General features: G+C 55.5%; 1 protein-coding gene across 1 annotated transcript in view; it reads right to left on the bottom strand.

Annotated features, from left to right (window-relative positions):
* The window catches only part of SNTG2 (syntrophin gamma 2), a 105477-nt gene that overhangs the window by 37880 nt on the left and 51260 nt on the right, over positions 1-16337 (bottom strand). The window contains 5 exon segments of the mRNA XM_069576445.1: positions 3363-3414; positions 10000-10101; positions 12044-12131; positions 15646-15687; positions 15795-15838. Of these exon segments, the coding sequence (XP_069432546.1) occupies positions 3363-3414; positions 10000-10101; positions 12044-12131; positions 15646-15687; positions 15795-15838 (328 nt within the window).

The following is a 16337-nucleotide window of genomic DNA, read 5'->3' as shown; positions in this document are numbered from 1 at the left end:
TTTCATCTAAATGAAGAGCCTGTTAGACTCTGAAGCAGCCGAATAGACGTGTTTGTGAAACAGGCGAGTTTGTTGTCCGGCAACAGATTTACAGGTCACAATACTTTGTCCCTTTCCAACCTTCAATTTTATTTTCATAGTAAATTGATTTTTAAACACGTTTTCGTATGTATTCCACCAGAAGGTAACTGTTCAGCTCCAGCAGGCTCTCCTCCCCAGAGCCCCCTCTGCAGGATGGATGAAGCTGGCTGAGCATCCCTGCGGCCCATCACGACCTTGTCCCGAGGCAGGCCTTGCCCAGGCCCTGCCCCTAGAGCCCCCTACCTGCGCCTGCCCGGATCAGGCAAGCTCAGCCACGAGCACTGGGGCCCACTCTCCAGGCCCCAGTGCAGAGCGGGCCCTGGGTTCCTGACCCTGCTATGAGCCTCAGCAGGACCCCACCCTGCAGGAGGCCCTCCTTCTGTGGAGATGCCTGCAGCCCCCAGGATGCTGTTTCCCCGGCTCTGCTCCACCAAGTGCGCTGTGCTTTCAGGATTTCCCAAGTAAACAGGAGGGAGCTTGGCACGAGCGTTTAAACATGAAGCCATCCTTTGCAAAGCAAACCAGGCGTCAGCGGGATCCTTCCAACTCCCAGCTTCGCTGTTCACAGCGCACTCATCTGCAGTCTGTCCCAGTGTGGCTGCCGTAAAGCCCCTGGGTCCCATCCACGCTCCTTCCTCCGAAACAACAACCCTCCCAACACAGCCGAACGGGGTCTTACTGTCAGTGACAAGATGCCAGCTCTCTGTTACTTTCACAAACACGGAAGACCGGGGACAAACAGAACCAACACTGTTTAATTCCCTCCCTCCTCCGTCCTTAGAAAGAGGAGCAAAGGGAGGGGCTCCCTGCCCTTCTCGAGGCCACCGTGAAGCGGGGGCCCAGGCAGGGCTCATCTGGGCAGAACCACAGGAGCAGCGCCTTGGGCACCGAATCCCCCAGAGCGGGCAGGCACGCAGACGCCGCGGGACTCGCTCAGACTGTCTCCCTGCTCCTATATCAGGCACTCCTCGCCCCACAAACCGCTAACGAACCCACAGCTGTCAGCACGCTTCTGAAGGAGTTTAAAAGCTCCGATAAACCCTGAGCTATTTCACGTTTTCTCCATAAAACGACCTTAGGACTAGAGGAGCACGCCCGGGTCTCCCGCCCGCTGGGCCGCCCGGCAGGGCTCCCGAGCCATGCAGGTCCCGAGGCCCCAAGAGCCCCACAGATGAGGCGGGATAAGAGCTGGTTCCCTCCAAACCCGCTCCTTCCTCCACACCACCTGCCCCCGCCCCCCGGGGGTGAAGCCATTGACCCAAGTCCAGAGGCCCAGGCTTCAGAGCATCTAAAGTCCCCTGCGCGTGGCTGGACCTACGACAGCCGTCTCTAAAGCACACGTTTCCCTTGTCCTTAAGGACGGCCCTCCCCTCAGCTTCTGAAATCCAGACAGAGTGGGCGCCTCGATAGCCCAGGTCTCGGCACCTAAATGGGACTTGTCATGGGGGCCACGTGAGAGCACGCGACTGCAGAGCGAGGCTGAGAGCGTCTTCACCGGACAGATTCCTGATCCGAGGTTCCCGGGTCTGAACACGCGGGCACTCGGGCCGGGCTCCCAGCCTCCGAGCGCAGGCAGCTGAGCCCGGCTGCTCTGCGGGGCACGGAGCCCTGTGCTGCTGCTGGGCTCTGCGAGCGCACAGTAAGTCCCCTACACACGAGCCTTCAGGATGCAGACCTCAGAGTCGTGGCCGTGCACCCCGCCAGCGCCAGGCGGGGGTGGGCCTGCAGCTCTGCCCCCCGTCTCCTGTTGCTGCGGGTCTGCCCCCCGCCCAGGCACTCTCTCCCCCGTTCAGCAGATTCAGCTCCTGGGTGCCAGCCGAGGCATCGTACTGCCGTACTTCTCCAGGCACTGAACCGCAAGATCAAAAACACTCTCCTCGTTTTTGTGTGTTTGTTATGTGTTATTTGTGTGAAAAGTGCTGTAAACACATCAGAGTACAGCACGATCTGGCCGGCTGTGTTAGTTGGGTGCCTAGGCTGACTCTGTTGGACTTACAGGAACAAATCAGACTTTCGAACTTGCTCTTGAAGTGGAACTTGCTCGTATGGAGGGGACTTACTGCAGTTAAGATCTGAAGTCATCTGTCCTTAAATTAGGAAAAGTATCCAGCTGGCCCAATGTGGTCTCAAGTCCTTCCCATCGGGCTTGGAGGTCAGAGACAGGAAGTCAGGAGCTGAGGACAAGGGGTCACCTGCTGCTGCCTGAGAGGCGGGACACGCCGCCGGGACGCATACAGAGATGGGGACCCAGCCCCCAAACCCAAGGAACTGAATGCCGCCCTCCACCGGAGAGGACCTGGTCTCAGGCGAGAGCCCAGCCCGGCCCCACCCCAGGCCAGCCTGCAGAAACGCCAGCACGCACGCCAGCTGGCCCCTGGGGACCGTGAGAAGATAGACGTGCACTTTGTATAATCCCAAGAACCATGAAGCTAAAGGAAGACACCAGGTGTCTGCAGATCAGTGGGTTTTCAGTGATGCTCAACAGCCTCCTAGACGGAGGGTCTGGTGGGAAAGAAGGGGGAGCCCGTCTGGGGTCAGCTCCAAGCTCCCTCTAGAGGCGGGTCAGGGATGAGGGGAGAGCAGGAGCCCGTCTGGGGTCAGCTCCCAGCTCTCTCCATCCCCGGACCCGCATCGGCCGCAGGACACAAGCTGCCTGCCCGCTGCAGCTCCGAGCCTGGGTCTAGAGGAAACGGTGGCAACACCAGTGATATAGGCGCCTGGAGCTCCGCCTCCTGATGGCCACCAGAGAAGAGGGCCTGGACAGACCTCTAGGAGCTGTGGTCACGGATTAGGCCGCTCCAGTGCTGGGCAGGCTAAAACTCTGTGAGCCAGTCCATGTCATCAGAGGACAGCTCATAGCCTGCAGGACCTAGAGCATCATGAGTCTAACTTCTGCCCCAGATGGGACATCAGCTTAAGGGTGGAGAAGTGAGGAGGCTGCTCCCCAATCTGGGCAGAGCGCCCTGGGCTGCACCTGTCAGCTCCCCTGACCCCTGACACAGCTGAGGGTACTCAAGTGCTCCGCCACCATCTCCTGCCACGCACCACCCAAGAAGCCGATGTCAGAGAAGGTGGGGACAAAACACGCTTCCTTCTGATTTATGATGCTGTCACAGGTGCAGGGGATAAGGAGCCAAGGGCCATCCGGGTTCTGAAACATTCGACCGTGACCCACCAGCCCGTGGAGCAGCGACTCTGAGACGCCTTGGTGTCTGAGCTGGAGAGTCTGAGTGGAGGTGCAGCGGGCACTCCGACATGGGCCTCCTAGGACAGCAGCTCACCTGTCTCTCAGGATCCTGAGCAGGATGGGAGGCGCCCTGGGCAACTTACTGCCTGAGAGGACCAAGCTGCACAGGGGAGGAGGCTAGGAGGAACTCCACGGGGTGAGTGTCAGCCAAGGGTGCTGCCTTAAAGCCACGATCTCGCCATCCCTGAATCACGAATACGAGCTGGGAACGAGCGTGGGCAGGCCTCCGTGCTCCCCAGCGCTCCACCCGTGCACCCCGCGATCACACCATCCCTGAATCACGAATATAGGCTGGGAACGAGCGTGGGCAGGCCTCCCTGTTCCCCAACGCTCCACCTGTGCACCCCGCGATCACACTACCCCTTAACTCACAAATACGAGCTGGGAACGAGCATGGGAAGACCTCCCTGTTCCCCAGCGCTCCACCTGTGCACCCCCTGCCCAGCACCTGTCTCATTTCTTGGGGCTGGTATGTGTCTTTAAATCACCTTTTCCAAGAAAAATGTTCAATGTTTTAAAACTTGATGTTCAAATAAGAGACTTGAAGCCAATTTTTCACGTATACCTGTCTTCTTTGAATGGCTGGGGTCTTTCCACTTTACTCTTTTATTTCAACTGAACTGTATTGATGTAAATTACACGTAACGACAGGTACTGATTTAAGTGCAGTGTGATGAATTCTGACAAATGTAAGCACCTTGTGCAACCAAGCCCCAAATTATCACACAGAACAATCCCGCCCCAGCCACACAGCCCTCCCCCCTGCGTCTGTGGCTGTGTCTCTTCCAGCACAGACTGTCTCGGGCGTGACTCCCATTACCACAGATATCTCTGGCTCTTCCAGAACTTCTATGTGCAGAATCGTACAGAAGGCACTTGTGTGTGTAGCTTCATTCTCTCGGCAGGAAGTCAGTGACAGGGTCTCCGTGTCTGTGTATTTCAGCAGAAGCTGGGAAAGATTACGGACAGGAGGTGAAGGGAGCAACAGAGGAAAAGATGTTGAAAGGCATCACCAACGCAGTGGACATGAGTTTGAGCAGACTCTGGGAGGTAGTGAAGGACAGGGAAGCCTGGCGTGCTGCAGTCTTTGGGGTCACAAAGACTTGGATACGACTGAGCAACTGGATAGCAACAGCGGACTGTTCACTGCCGTCACTGAGTGGCTGCTCCTGTGTGTGTGCCAGCATTTCTCCCTTCGTCGACCTGTTGAGGGAGATCCGAGTCATTTCCAGTTTCGTAACAAGATGAAGGGGCCGTGCCGTCGGCTAAATCTGGGCGCCCAGTGTGCACGCCCGGGTGAGCCCCGCTCCTCCTGACTCATCACCCTTCTTTGGTCCGATCACACACTTGAGGCTCTCCGTGTTGTTCTCTATGACGTCACAGACACCAGGATGGCGGGGCGTCCACGCTCGTGATCCTCTCGGGTTTTGTAAATACCTAGAAGGCCGAGAAGAATACGAGACTCCCTTTCCTGTGTAGCGTGTGGTCAGTGATCAACAGAAACAGTCGCTGCCCCTGGAATCCTGAACCCGCTCACCCCGTACATTCGAGTTTTTCCCCGATGACTCTCAGAACTGCAATGCATTCACAGGTGACTCCTGGTGCTGGAGGTGAGTTTGTTAGGAAGATGCTTTTTCAAGACAAATGCCACACGCAGAGACACCACCCTACTCATGACAGCCTCCTGCAGGCTTCTGGCTTTCCATCACTCAAGCAGAGAAACATCCATCTTGGAGGCAGGTGTGGAGTGGAGACATGACCTTGGTGACCTCAGAGGGACGGGCCCAGCTTCCAGCCCAGAGGCCCCAGTGCCACCTGCCTCCTCAAGTCTTGGGGGCTATGGGGTCGCACGTGAGATGGGCAGGATAGGAGTCCCTGCCTCGGGAAGAGCTTCCCTAGCACCCCTCTCTGTTACTCCCTTTCTAAACGGCTCTGGAGTCAGTAAGAAAGGAGATGGCCCTCCCTGCACCCAGAGGCCACCCTGGACCGCTGCTCTGGGAGGGTCAGCCCCAGGACACATGCCAGCCTTTCCTGAGGAGCCACCGGGACCACCCAGAACCCAGAGTCCATGCCAGACGAATGCTCAGTGGAAGGCATGTTTCGTATCCTAACAGTCTCAGGGGTTATGAATCTGTCTCCCCGGCCAGTCGCCCGCGCTGCTGGGGGAAGTCTTCCACACATCAGGACACGGGGCATCTCACGGAAAATATCTGGGGAGTGGCCGTCACAGCAGATTATCCCCCAGGGATGGGGCTGGGAGCCTGGGATGCCTGCAGCCTCCGGACTGGCTGCGAAGCTGGTGCCCACTGATGTGGGGGAGATGGGAGAAGAAACAGATGTCAGGCGCCAGAGCACCGCTTTGGGCGTGATGGGGTACCCTGCTCATGTTGGGAGTTGGAGGAGCCACCTGAGGCCACAGGGGGCAGTGGGAGAGGGCGGGTCCTGGAGATAGGAGGGGTGCAGCCCTATTGCCAGCTGGGCCCCGGGCACTCGACAGTCCCCAGCTGAGTGCCCAGGCGCCCAGAACAGACTGGTGGACTTACACCCTAAGTCTAAGGATGATGGTGCCCAGGGCCCCAGCCCTGGGCGGCAGAGTGAGTGCCTCTCGGGCCAGCAAGTGGGGGCTTGCAGGAGGGAAGTGCTCTGGGGCCCTGCAAGGAGATCTGGGAGCTCCTTAGGGAGAAAGAGCCTAGATCTGCCGCTGTCCCCGGGAGGTCCCGAGGCTGGTGCAGCCGGGCCGTGGCCCCGATACAGCGGCTGCGGCCTCACAGGCTTGGTGGGCATCGGTCCTGAGCTGCTCTGTGTTTGCTCCTGACTGTGGTAATGTCCCTCGCAGACGGGAAGCAGTGCCTCGGGCCCTGGGGGCTTGAGAGGCATCCATTTCTTCCCAATTCTGCTTTAAATAGACCCAGAACTAAAATTCTTCTGAAACAGAGCTTCAGTTTTCACTGCATTTCCAGGGCTAATTTTCTTTGAAAACCTCCTGTCCAGATGGACTGGCAGTATTTAAACTTGTCCTCATCTGACTCTCAGGGGCCCAACCCTTCCTGGACAGCTAGACCGCCCTCCATGACCCCAGCAGAACATTGTGTGTGGACACGGCAGCCCAGGAAACTCGTGCGGCAGCAGGCTCTGTGTGTCTCTGTGAGCCGGCCGAGGGCAGGTCACAGGTCACGGGACAAGTGCATCTCAGTAAGGTGACCTGCGGAGACAGGCAGGTTCGCACAGATGTTCACATAGTGCCTTGCCTTAATCAAGCGTGTTTCTCACTAAAATACTTTGTTTCCTCCAAAGAGCATCTCTTAAAAGGCTCAATTAGACATCAAATATTAGTTATTATTGAGGGAGAAGGGTCGCTGTCAAATCCTTTTCTGCAGCTGAACTAAGACACACGTCTCAGGAAGGAGACAGCAGCGCTGTGCTGTGTGGTCTCTGGATGCCACAAGAACATGTAAATAATTGTATTTGAATTTGATGTATTTTTAGTGGAAATGTCTACTTCGCTATTTTACCAAAATTAATTCATTTCCTGAAGACGGCTGAGTATCTAAATTAAATTGTATACATTTTTAAGTGTTACAGTGATACAATAATTTAAAAGCAGATCAACACATCTGATAGCAGATTACTGTTATATTCTTCTAATTGAAATCATTATTAGTCATCATATAGCATTATCATAATAATGAGAAGAAGTCATTATCATGATGATAAGATTAAAACATCTCATGAAACATGAACGGTGGAGTAAAAACAGGGCGCGATTCTTAGACTCTTCTGCAGGAGGTTGTCTGGAAGACAAGTGAAGTCTTTACAGCCACTGGAATCTACTGAAGACAAAGGTCAATAAACTGCCAAAGGGTATGATGAAAATAAGGGAGGAGTGTGCAAATACTATTTTTAGAAACACACAGTATCTTTACACAGGACTGGGGGCTTCAGAGATGACGCAATGCCCTGGCATGACCCAATGCCCCGCCAAGCTGAGGCAGTAACGTGAGCAGAGGTGCCTCACTTCCCGGGCCAAGACTGTTGGGAGCAGAAGCGGCTGGTGGGAAACACAACAGAGGAATCACGCGAACGGAAAGTGGCTCCCGAGCTGCACGAGAGGAAAGCCCCCGCTGGGCTGGCACCTGCCAGCCCAACTCAAGTGGCTGTGTTCCTCTCCACAACTTTCCTCCTTTAATCCTGTTCCTTTCCACAACTTCCCTCCTTTAATCTCCACACGCTTCTGGGGTCACTCGTGTCTTCCCTCCTGAAATGTGGCCTTTAGAGATTCTCCTAGTGAAAGCCTGTTAGTGACAGACTCTTTCAGATCCTCTTCCTAAGAACAAGTCTTTATTTCAACTTGTTCTGGAAATGCATTTTTGCAAGGAATGCAAAGATAGACCAATAGTGACGGCTCTTGTCTCCACGATCTTGAAAACACTACTTACTGGGCTGCTTTGCGGCTTCCATTGTCACTGTCGAGAAATACGTTGTTGGTGAAAGTGTCAATCTTCATAAGCGACCTGTTTTTGCTGGTGGATTTTAAGATCGACTTTCAGTCACAAAGTCAGAGGCGAGTATGACTCTACATGAAGCTCAAACACAGGAAAGATGAATCTACAGCAACCGGGGTCTAAACAATGGTCATCTTTTGACGGGGATGTGGTGCGAGATTCCCCGCTCCAGTGCTCTTCCCTGGAAAATCCCACGGACAGAGGAGCCTGGTGGGCTGCAGTCCATGGGGCCGCTAAGAGTTGGACACGACTGAGCGACTTCACTTTCACTTTTCACTTTCATGCACTGGAGAAGGAAACGGCAGTGTTCCTTTTTGGAGAAGGCACTCCAGTGTTCTTGCCTGGGGAATCCCAGGGACAGGGGAGCCAGGTGGGCTGCCGTCTATGGAGTCACACAGAGTCGGACACGACTGAAGCGACTCAGCAGCAGCAGCAGCAGCAGTGTGAGATTCTGGTGACAAGCTGTATTCTGACCACGGTGCTGCAACGTTTATTGAGCTGTTATTTCAAAGTTGTCTGCTCCTCAGCACGTGCCTTATTGCCGGCGACGGAATGAAACACCCACACTGCAGAGTGGTTTGAATCTTTATATTTAACCCTCGCTTCCTACAGCTGCTTTATTTTACATCCCTTGCACAACAACCTACAGGGCAAGCTGCCAAGCACTGCGATTCAGAGACTATCCAGTGCCCAGGCGCAGGGCGAGATAACCTTTTCCTTGGCTTATTTACTGCAGCTAAGACTTTGTTTTGGGGAACTTACTTATCAACTTAGAATCCGTTTTGTCCCAAGGTCTGTTCCTTTTGAGGAATCAGAGAAACATCCTTGTGTGCAAGCAATGTTCTTTTCCCATGGGAACAAACAGGACTTTTAGCTGAACATCTCGTTTGCAAGAATGCTCAGCCCTGGTTGACAGTCTCGTTAGCAAGCACTTCTCAATCTTCCTTAAACCTAGTTTCCTACACTGGGCAGAACATCTCGTTTGCAAGAATGTCCAGCCCTGGTTGAGAGTCTCGTTTGCAAGCACTTCTCAACCTTCTTTAAACCTAGTTCCCTACACCTTATGTCTTAGTTAAACCGTTAAATATCATTCTATCGTTCACGCATTCATTATCCCTGCCTGGGAGACCAGCCTCCCTTCCATCTAGAAGATTCAAGTCTTTGTTTAACGTATATGTTTGTTTAACATTTTAAGATGTATTTCATTTTAATTGCTTTTTCTTTTTGCATCTGCTCTCCATCTGCAGGCACTGGTTACAGGCTTCTTATGTGTTTCCTTACAATTTCTGCGAAATTCGGTTTCCATTTTGGGCTTCAATATACTGTTCCTGTACACGCCTGAGTCATTCAGTTCTTTGCAATGACCCTAGTCTTTTGCGTTCATTTTCTGAAAAGCTTAACTTAGAAAATCAGCCATTTATCATCATAAATTCTTCGTCCTCTAATTTTAGCTCTTTATTCATCTGCCACAGGTGCACTGGCACCCTGAGCCCCTCAGAGGCCCAGGGCAGCACGCAAGCTCCCAGCACATCTGATGGAAGCACCAGTCGCTTCTCCGGAAAAAGGAAAGCAGCTCTGGACGGTCAAGCCATGCAGGAGCAACCCCTCTGTGTTTCTTCTGAGAAGGGAGCATGAGCAGGGACCAACCACGGGGGCGGGATTGAGCGCGAGGGTGGGGCGGGGGCGGGGCCAGGACGGAGCGCGCGAGGGTGCGGGGGGGGGGGGGGGGGAGGGAGGCGGGGCGAGGAAGGAGCGCGCGAGGGCGGGGGCGGGGCGAGGACGGGGCGGGGCCGGGGGCGGGCCGGGGGCGGGACCGAGCCCGCGAGCGTGTGGATGGGCCCGACAAGGTTCAGGTTCAGGTCTGGGTAGGCGGCACTGCTGTGCCCGAGACTCCGCTCAGGTCACTGCTGTGCCCGAGACTCCACTTGTAAACATTCGGCCGGGGTCTAGGATGTGAACAAGGATGGACTTAGAACCCCAAGCGGTGTGAGCCGTCCCTGGGCCTGGAAGAGAACACGGAGCCAGGCTCCTGCTCCCGGAGGCGGAGGGCGGAGAGCGGTTAACAATTCGGTTCCACGTGAGAACACAGGAAAGCTGCCACACACACAAGGCGACACCAGGAGTGTCCCGGGAACCACACACAGTCTGGTTAAACAGGAGATGGGAGACGCGTGCTTACTGCGCTGCTGGAGGCTCCGTTCAGATGCAGACTGCTGTCGAAGAGGGGCGAGGAGGCCCCGCTGCCCGGCTGGCTGGATGGTCCCGGGGACCCTGTGAATGAACAGGCTGTACTGCAGACGGGGCTCCCGGGGCTTACCTGCAGGTCCACCCCGCGGGTCCCCAACAATCCCTGGGGGAAGCGGACGGGAACAGGATGGGCTTAGACCCCTAAGCCATGTGAGCCCTTCCCAGGTCTGGAGAGAACAGACTGGCCCCTGGGCTGCGAGCCAGAGCGGCCCTCACCGCGCCGCACGGCCGCGCGTCTGGGGCCCTTGGGAAGCGCGGCGGGGGGCAAGCAGGTCAGCCTTTCCCCACCCCCAGGGAGACAGCGGCCTCCCCCGGCCCATCCCCAGCCCCCACAAACCTGCACTCCCCGTTGCTAGGATAACGATGCTAATTTCCTAAGTTATTCTTGACTTTCTGATAACTTGATATTCTTTCTTTCTTTGACACGTTTGATTATCTGTCACTGCAAGCTGCTTTAGTGAAAACTAGGAAGATAAGGTGAGTTCGAGGAAAGTGATATTTGTAAAAAGAGGAAGCAGCTCTGGACTCAGCAGGGAGCCACGGCTGGGCCTGGAGCATGGACCCGGGTGGACTGGGGGGCCAAATCCGTCTCGAGCCCTCTGTCTGCTCTCAGCAAGTTCAGGGACAGAAAGGAGTCCCTGTGTACTCCCAGCCCGTGGACCTGTCCCCAAGCATCCCCCACTGCCTGCCCCTGTGGCTCTGGGTGGTTGGGGGCAGCAGGGGCCCAGTGAGACCAGTGCTCACTGCACGTGAACACAGGTGTGGACACGAGTCTCCGGCCACGTCAGCCCCGACCACATATCCAGATCCCTCGCCAGATGCCAGACTGGGTGCCAGTGGCCCCAGGACCCAGGAGCCACCACACTCAGGCTTGCCCCTGCCCCCGCCCCCCACCCAGTGGGCAATCTCTGGAGAGAGCCAGGGGCCCCACCTCTCCTGTTCTCAGACACCAGGGAAGGGCCCCGCGGGTCCTGGAGGGTCAGAGCTGCTGCCTGCCTGAATCACAGGTCCTTTGTTTTCCTTTAGCTTGAAGAGTTTCAAGGCCAACATTAACCATCAAAAGCCAACTACGGGGGGATAAGTGATATTAGGCAAAAACTCCAGACCAGCTGGGAAGCCAAGTCTGACCAGCACATGGGTTTGTTTAATCAAAACCCAGACACTGCTTTAAAATCCAGACTTCCCACTTTCCTGGAAGGTGACAAAACCTGACTCTGTGGGGTAAAGTCCCCGAGCAACAGGCACTGGCCGGAGCTGAGGGACTTCAGCCCCACACTGCCCTCATCCCCACCCCACAGACGGGGCCGCGAGAACCGGTGTGCACCTGCACGGGAGCGGGATGCACACGGGTCCCTCCCGAGTCACCAGCGTCCGTGTCGCGGAGGACGGAGCTGACAGCTCGGCCACGATGCTGCAGTCACTCCTCCGAGACACAAGCCCCTGGTGTGGTAGGTATTGATCATTACCACCAGTTCACAGATGAGGAAATTTAGTGGATGTCGTGCAGGTTACTTCTGCGATCTTGGTTTTCTTCCTGAAAAGCCAGGAGCCCGTTTGCAGGCTCGCCCTCAAAGCCCCTGGCACAGTTCGGGTGAAGCAGGTGCCCCATCACCCCGGTTCCCCTTCAGACACTAGACTGCACAGGCAGGGCTTCAGCGGGCTCGAGGGAACCCGATGAACTCACGGGTCTTCACACTGACGCGTCCAGGCCGTCGAGGAGCAGCTCCAAGAGTGAGGCCGTCTTCTTTCACGCCCCCCTTACCTTCCCACCCTAGGTTGTGTGGCCAGAAGACAAGTGTGGGCAGCCTGTCTGTCTATCCCTCTGGGATAACGGGACGCACACAGCATCCTGACCGTGAGAATCCCTGCTTCTGAACAGGCTGCGGGCGTGTTACACAGCAGGACGTCACAGGAGCAATAACACGTGAGGAGGAAGCTGTTGGCCCCCGTGAGGCCCCCCACTTACCTAATGGGAGCTTCAGAAACGACGGTGCTTCCCTGAGATACTCGACAGTGATGGTCACCTCATCGCCAGCATTTTTCAGAAGATGCACCTGTCAGTGTGACAAAGGACAGCCACTTCACCACTGCAGAGGGGCCACGGAAAGAAAGCCTGCATCCCCCCCAGGGCTTGCCGGGTGGCTCGGACGGGAGAGAATCCGCCTGCAACGCAGGAGACCTGAATTCTATCCCCGGGTTGGGAAGATCCCCTGGAGGAGGAAATGGCAAGCCGCTCCAGTATTCTTGCCTGGAGAGTCCCATGGACAGAGGAGCTTGGTGGGCTACAGTCCATGGGGTCGTAGAGAGTTGGACACGACTGAGCGACTAACACGTCCACTTCCGCTACACGCTTCGCCTGTCTCTCGAGGAGCCAGTGTTCACAATTACCTCTGAGACTCTGGAAGCTCCACAAGCCTCCCCTGGTGGGACAAACGGATGCGGTGTGTCCCCAGGCACATGGCTCCATGCCTCATCCACACACAGGTGCAAAAATCGGCCTGGGCCCAAGGCCAGGCTCCCTGCACACTCGACACCGCTCCCCCCACCCCGAAATCAAAGTCGCGGGAAAAACCCACGTGGAGCACCAATCGCCAGACCTCAGACACGGGCACACAGGCCGCGCGTCCGCTGTGATGCTGCAGGCTGCAAACACGGGCTCCAGGGCGGAAACGACCCTTCGGTTTGGAGAAACCGAGTGCATCGCGTCCCCCTCTCAGTTACACGGTCACCCACCCCCAGGTTCAGGCCCTTCACGCGCAGTGACAGACAGCTGCCCACGCTAGCTCTGGAGACAGCTGTGAAAGCCCGACGTGTTTCCTGTCAGTCAGGCCAACGCGATCCAGACACAGCAGACACAGCCCAGAAATAAGAAGCTGTAAGCGTTCCCGCCCCGGCCCCCTCGGGCAGGTCCCTGATGCCTCCATGTGACCTCCATGTGACCTCCAGGGCAGGGCACCCGCCCGGCCCTCACGTGCATAGGCACCTGCTTCTGCCCGGAGAACCCAGGAATGCCTTTCCTCTCACCCGGGGGATGTTCGCATGCCCCCAGACCCTGACGTCCCTGCCCCGCCCCGTGCCTCGGCCTGTGAACCCCGCTGAACACCCGATCCCGGGTCAGCTGAGTGAAGGGAGAGCAGGACAGCACCGTGAGCATGAGATCGGACGGCCCGGCGGCTGGGGGCTCGTCTGGGACCACCCTCCGCCCCGCCCGAGGCCCCAGAGAGGAGCGCACCACCTCAGCCCCTCCCGGCTGACAACCTGTCTGCTGGGACAAGTGGCCCCGGGCGATTCTGATCAAAGTGCTGGGTCACCGCACTCTCTCCTCCCGCAGGGAAGTGAAGGGACCCCCAGCAATGCCCTGCGGGTGTGGGTGTCCGAGGGTAGCGGCCACACCCGGGGAGGGCTTGCCCCCCACAGAAGCTGCCGGGTCCTCAGCTCATGGGGTTTTACGCTGAACGCCCGGGCATCACCTGCACAGCAAGAGCCCGAGCTCTGGGACCCTCTCCAGGGTCAAGTTCGCCCACTGCTTCTGTCACGCGGATCTGCACGCGTGTGTGCCAGCACACGCACGCACACGCACACACACACCTGGAGAAGCAAGCAACCAGCCTCAGCTCCCTCAGGACACCTTCTACCAAACACAGCTTTGATCTGCTGAGTGAGCCGTGTGACCACACCCGCGAGATGCTGGGAGCGGGGTTCAGGGGGCCCAGGGGGTTCACTGGGTTCAGGGGTGAGGGCTGGGCTGCGGCTTGGAATCTGGAAGATTCTGTTTCTGCCATTTTTGAAACACAAGGGAAGGCTTTATTTCTAAGGGTTCTTGAGTTAAAAACCAGCAGAACTCACGATCTGGCCTGAGATCTTAGCGGTAACAAAGCAGCTGTGGGTGACTAAAACGTCTAAAAAAGCACCCATTTCAACCTGAAAAGGAGGCCTCACGAAATGAGTCAGTGCCTTTTTGGTGATTATGGCATTTCGTTAATCAACGGCTCTCACAGTACCTAAGACCCTGGACTGCCGTACTGGACTAGAAGTTAATTAAACATTTGAGATTTTGAAAGAAATTCTGACCATGTTGCATAGAAACTCAGTTCTGCACCACCTCTCATTCTGAGATCCTCAGGATCCAGCACAGACCTGGTTCTGGCCTCAGTGGACGACAGGCTGGGGTCTGCGGTGGGGGCTCCGAAGCAGACAAGGGGGGCCGGGGTACCCGCAGGGGCACCCGTCACCCCAGCGTCCCCGCCTCCTTGCCATCACTAACCTCTGCATGCAGGTCAGACCAAGCACTTTCCCAAACATCGATTTCCCTTCCTCCGAATGGTGAGAGGTCTCGGAACTTGCTCAATAAAATTAAGTTCCCTCCCTGCCAGGGCTGCTCCAGTTTTCCGTGTCAATGTGGATGGGGACATGGGGTGCAATCAACAGCGGACATCGGCAGTTCCCGCCACCCTGAAGGAGTGAGGCGATTCCGAGGCAGGAGGCGACGTGCAGGGCGGAGTTCATTCTGTGACCTTTTGTGTTGAGCAGAACTGCCCTTTTCCCTTTTAGTATTAACTGAATCTAGGGTTTACTCTGAAAAATGAGGGTGTGAAACTCTGTGATTTATGAGGTCTTCTACAAATTTAATATTTTTATGAACTTCATGAACCTAAGAAGCTGAGATCATGTATGTCGTTAGCCACGCTGATTCAAGCATGGCTTTTGTATCACATAAGATTGTGGACTTATAATTTGATAATTTGGTGCGAAAGGTGTATTTATATTAGTCAGATATTGGAATAGCTCTGTGTATTAAGTTTGCACATCTTTACTCGGAAGCTTTCCTTTTGGACAAATGCTTTTCTCCTCCCCAGGGCTGGGACAGAGCTACCGAACTATGCATTGTCTCGTTTTGAGTTACTGTGCGTATTTTCACCTTAAGAAAGCAAGCTTTTGCAGAAATTGATAAATAACACAAATGTAAGGTTTAGGAAGTAAATTATACATCATCCATTTGAACCTAAACCTTAAACTATGTGTCCCCTCCAGCTCATATATCTTACCTCCATGCCTGGAGAGAGTTAAAGGAATCCTTCTCTTAGTCATAAACCACTAATATGCTGCGTTGTGGAGCCTGACCCAGCCTTGGTCAAGGCTCACATCTGGAAAGGGGCTGGGGCAGAGCCTGTGGCCCCCATGTCCACGGGCCAGCATCCCAGACGTGCACCACAGGTGAGTGTCCTGAGATGCCCTCCAAGGTGGATGAGCACGCAAAGCCAGGGGGACCCTCACAAGCTCCACACGGGCCACCCGGGAGGGCTCCCCACTCCCTGAGTTTCAGCCTCCATCTTCAAAATAGGAGCCACCAAATCCACCTTTCACAGCATCTGAGAGGCGCCTATGAGCACACGCATGAAATGCACATTTAGAAGCAAAATGACCAGGATAAGAGATTATCTAACAGAACAGCATCCAGGAAAAGCCACACACTCACCGCTTCCTCGGGGGCTGCACTTTCTAAGGAAAAGCCACACACTCACCGCTTCCTCGGGGGCTGCACTTTCTAAGGAAAAGCCACACACTCACCGCTTCCTCGGGGGCTGCACTTGCTACGTTAATGCCGTTAACCTGAACAGATGACAAATTAAGAATTTTGAGGATAACAGTTGATGAGTCTCAGTTCAGAACTAACAGGAACTAACACGCGACAGAGCTAAGAAGTTCAAGATACTGACCTGGAGCAGGGCGTCCCCTACGAACAACATCCCTGTCTGGTCGGCTGCAGGGTCGCAAAAGGGGCAACAGTGTTAACAGAGACTCAGAGACGTCACACTCCTCGTGGTGGTGGCTGAAGCACGGTCTGCAGCAACTGGTACAGTGTGTGCAGGTGCGTGTGTGTGTGCACACGTGCGTGGATGTGGGAGCCTGTGTGGGCTAATGTATGCGTGTGTGCATATGGGTACCTGTGTGCGTGTGGGTATCTGTGTGTGTGTGTGTGCATGCGTGTGGGAGGCAGTCTGTGCATGTGTACAGGTATGCACATTGAATACGAGCGTGTGCCCACGTATGCATGCCCGTGAGTGTGTGCATGCATATGGATGTGTGTGCGTGTGGGAATTTGTGTACACGTGTGCACAGGTGGCTGTATCTGTGTGTACACATGTGCATATCCATGCACACACATGCATGTGTGGATGTGTGATGTGGGAACGTGAGCACGTGTGTCTGGGCATGTACACGTATGTACACGGGTGTGGGGAAATGCAACATCACAGCGC

Source organism: Ovis canadensis, chromosome 2, assembly GCF_042477335.2.
Source record: "Ovis canadensis isolate MfBH-ARS-UI-01 breed Bighorn chromosome 2, ARS-UI_OviCan_v2, whole genome shotgun sequence".
Lineage (NCBI taxonomy): Eukaryota > Metazoa > Chordata > Mammalia > Artiodactyla > Bovidae > Ovis > Ovis canadensis.
This window is presented reverse-complemented; position numbering and strand designations above follow the sequence as displayed.